This window comes from Anarrhichthys ocellatus, unplaced genomic scaffold, assembly GCF_004355925.1.
Source record: "Anarrhichthys ocellatus isolate YVR2014 unplaced genomic scaffold, GSC_Weel_1.0 scaffold6755, whole genome shotgun sequence".
In the NCBI taxonomy this organism is placed as follows: domain Eukaryota; kingdom Metazoa; phylum Chordata; class Actinopteri; order Perciformes; family Anarhichadidae; genus Anarrhichthys; species Anarrhichthys ocellatus.
In genome coordinates this window covers 1-2,345 of record NW_022286729.1, presented here as the reverse complement: position 1 = coordinate 2,345, position 2,345 = coordinate 1, and the positions used below count along the sequence as shown (strand labels likewise).

Genomic DNA, 2,345 nt, shown 5'->3' with positions numbered 1-2,345 from the left:
CCACCATGCTTTAATGCTACACTGGTTACAGAAAATGAGCCGTACAGCAGGCTGGTGGCAAGCGGCCATCTGTCTCTGGAGCTGTGACAACACTTTACAGCCTCACTGTTATCACCACAACCACTACCACCATTTTCCTTTGTACTAGTCCCTGCTTAATGTCCGTTCTCCTGCTGTTCTATTTCTACGATGAACACCAATTTGTGTCTGTTGTAGTTCTGGATTTGGCTGCTAATGTTATGTTTGTTCCTCAGGTTACCTGGAACAAGGCCTGTTGGTAAAAGATGCCACGAAACTGAGAAATAACTACAGAACAACGTCTCAGTTCAAATACGACATGATTTCAATGATACCCACCGATCTGCTGTTTCTGAAGTTCGGATACAACAACCCAGAGTTCAGATTCAACCGTCTTTGCAAAATCTCGAGGCTTTTTGAGTTCTTTGAGCGGACTGAAACCAGAACCAGCTTCCCAAACATGTTTCGTATCAGCAATCTCGTACTTTATATCCTCGTTATTATCCACTGGAATGCGTGTATGTTCTTTGCCATTTCGAAAACCATTGGTTTTGGAACTGACACCTGGGTATATCCCAATATCAGCCACCCAGAGCATGGCCGCTTGGCCAGAAAGTACATCTACTCCCTGTACTGGTCCACACTGACCCTCACCACCATCGGAGAGACCCCTGCACCAGTCAGGGATGTTGAATTTGTCTTCGTCATTGCCGACTTCCTCACTGGTGTGCTGATCTTTGCTAGTATTGTCGGTAACGTCGGTGCCATGATCTCCAACATGAACGCCTCTCGTGCCGAGTTCCAGGCGAAGATCGACTCCATAAAGCAGTACATGCAGTTCCGAAAGGTCACCAAAGACCTGGAGGCCAGGGTCATTAAGTGGTTTGACTACCTGTGGACTGAGAAGAAGACCTGCGACGAGAAGGAAGTTTTGAAGAACCTCCCAGACAAGCTCAAGGCCGAGATCGCCATCAACGTCCATTTGGATACCCTGAAAAAAGTGCGTATTTTCCAGGATTGCGAAGCCGGTCTGCTGATTGAGTTGGTGCTCAAGCTGCAGCCACAAGTGTTCAGTCCTGGCGATTACATCTGTAAGAAGGGGGATATTGGCAGGGAGATGTACATCATCAAGGAGGGGAAGCTGGCTGTGGTGGCCGACGACGGGGTCACTCAGTTCGTAGTGCTCAGCGATGGTGCGTACTTCGGGGAGATCAGTATCTTGGGTATCAAGGGCAGCAAAGCAGGAAACAGGAGAACAGCCAACATCCGGAGCGTGGGTTACTCTGATCTCTTCGCTCTGTCCAAAGACGACCTGATGGAGGCTCTCACCGAGTATCCCGATGCCAAAAAGGCTCTGGAGGAGAAGGGCAAAGCCATCCTGATGAAGGACAACCTGATCGACGAGGCAATCGCCAACGCCGGAGCCGACCCCAAAGACCTGGAAGAGAAGATCGACAGACTGCAGGGCAACCTGAATCTCATGCAGACCAAGTTCGCCCAGCTGATGGCGGAGTTCACCTCGGGCCAGTCGAGGATGAAGCAGAGGGTCACAGAGATGGAGGCCAAAGTTAAATCCATACGACCCGAGGATCTGTCAGAGGTGGTGGCCGACAAGGACAAAAAAGTCCAGTAAACGTGAGAGACACCTGAGGACTTTACAGGAAACGAGGGGATTTTTCATTTAGAATAGTAGTGACACTTTTCAAAGGACCACGTTTATATCTATTTATACATCTGCTCATCATCATTATAATGTGTCAAATTGTGTACAGTGTGTGCAGCAAATGTTTTGGTGTGTATGCTTTGAGTCCATTTTTATGTCGTCATGAAACTACTTCAGTATGTATGTACGTGTATATATATATATATATATATATATATATACACACACATACATACATACACGCGTGTATATATTGTGTATGCAAAAAAAGGCTTTTCATAGCCTTAGAATAATGAGGAATGTTTTGATTTCCTGATCAGTATTCACATTTACTCCAGAGAACTTACTGATCTATCTGTTAAATCTAATTCATGCTCCATGAACTACTTACTGCTACATCCATTTGATGCAGTCTGTGAATGTACAAAATGAAACCCAAATGCAGTTCTGTTTATGTTATAATCAGCGGACGCTATGAGTTGTAAATTGCGACGTTATATGTAAATAAACATTAAACATGTTCATATACTGTATGCGTCTAGATTGTCTTTTTTTGGTAAGAGAAAAGCGAGTCGAGTGATAATTTTCTTGGGGTTTGTCCCTTCGACGTGAAAAGGGTCAATCAGCGTGTAGCCCCGCCCTAAAGCATCCCCTGCTTTATGGT

General features: G+C 45.6%; 1 protein-coding gene across 1 annotated transcript; it reads left to right on the top strand.

Annotated features, from left to right (window-relative positions):
- Positions 1-254: 254 nt before the first annotated feature.
- Positions 255-1,823, top strand: LOC116380307 (cyclic nucleotide-gated channel cone photoreceptor subunit alpha-like; the record flags this gene model as incomplete). The annotated part of the gene is made up of 1 exon (XM_031842245.1): positions 255-1,823. A coding segment is annotated over one exon (1,397 nt), but the record flags the coding sequence as incomplete, so codon positions are not given.
- Between the last annotated feature and the right edge of the window lie 522 nt (positions 1,824-2,345).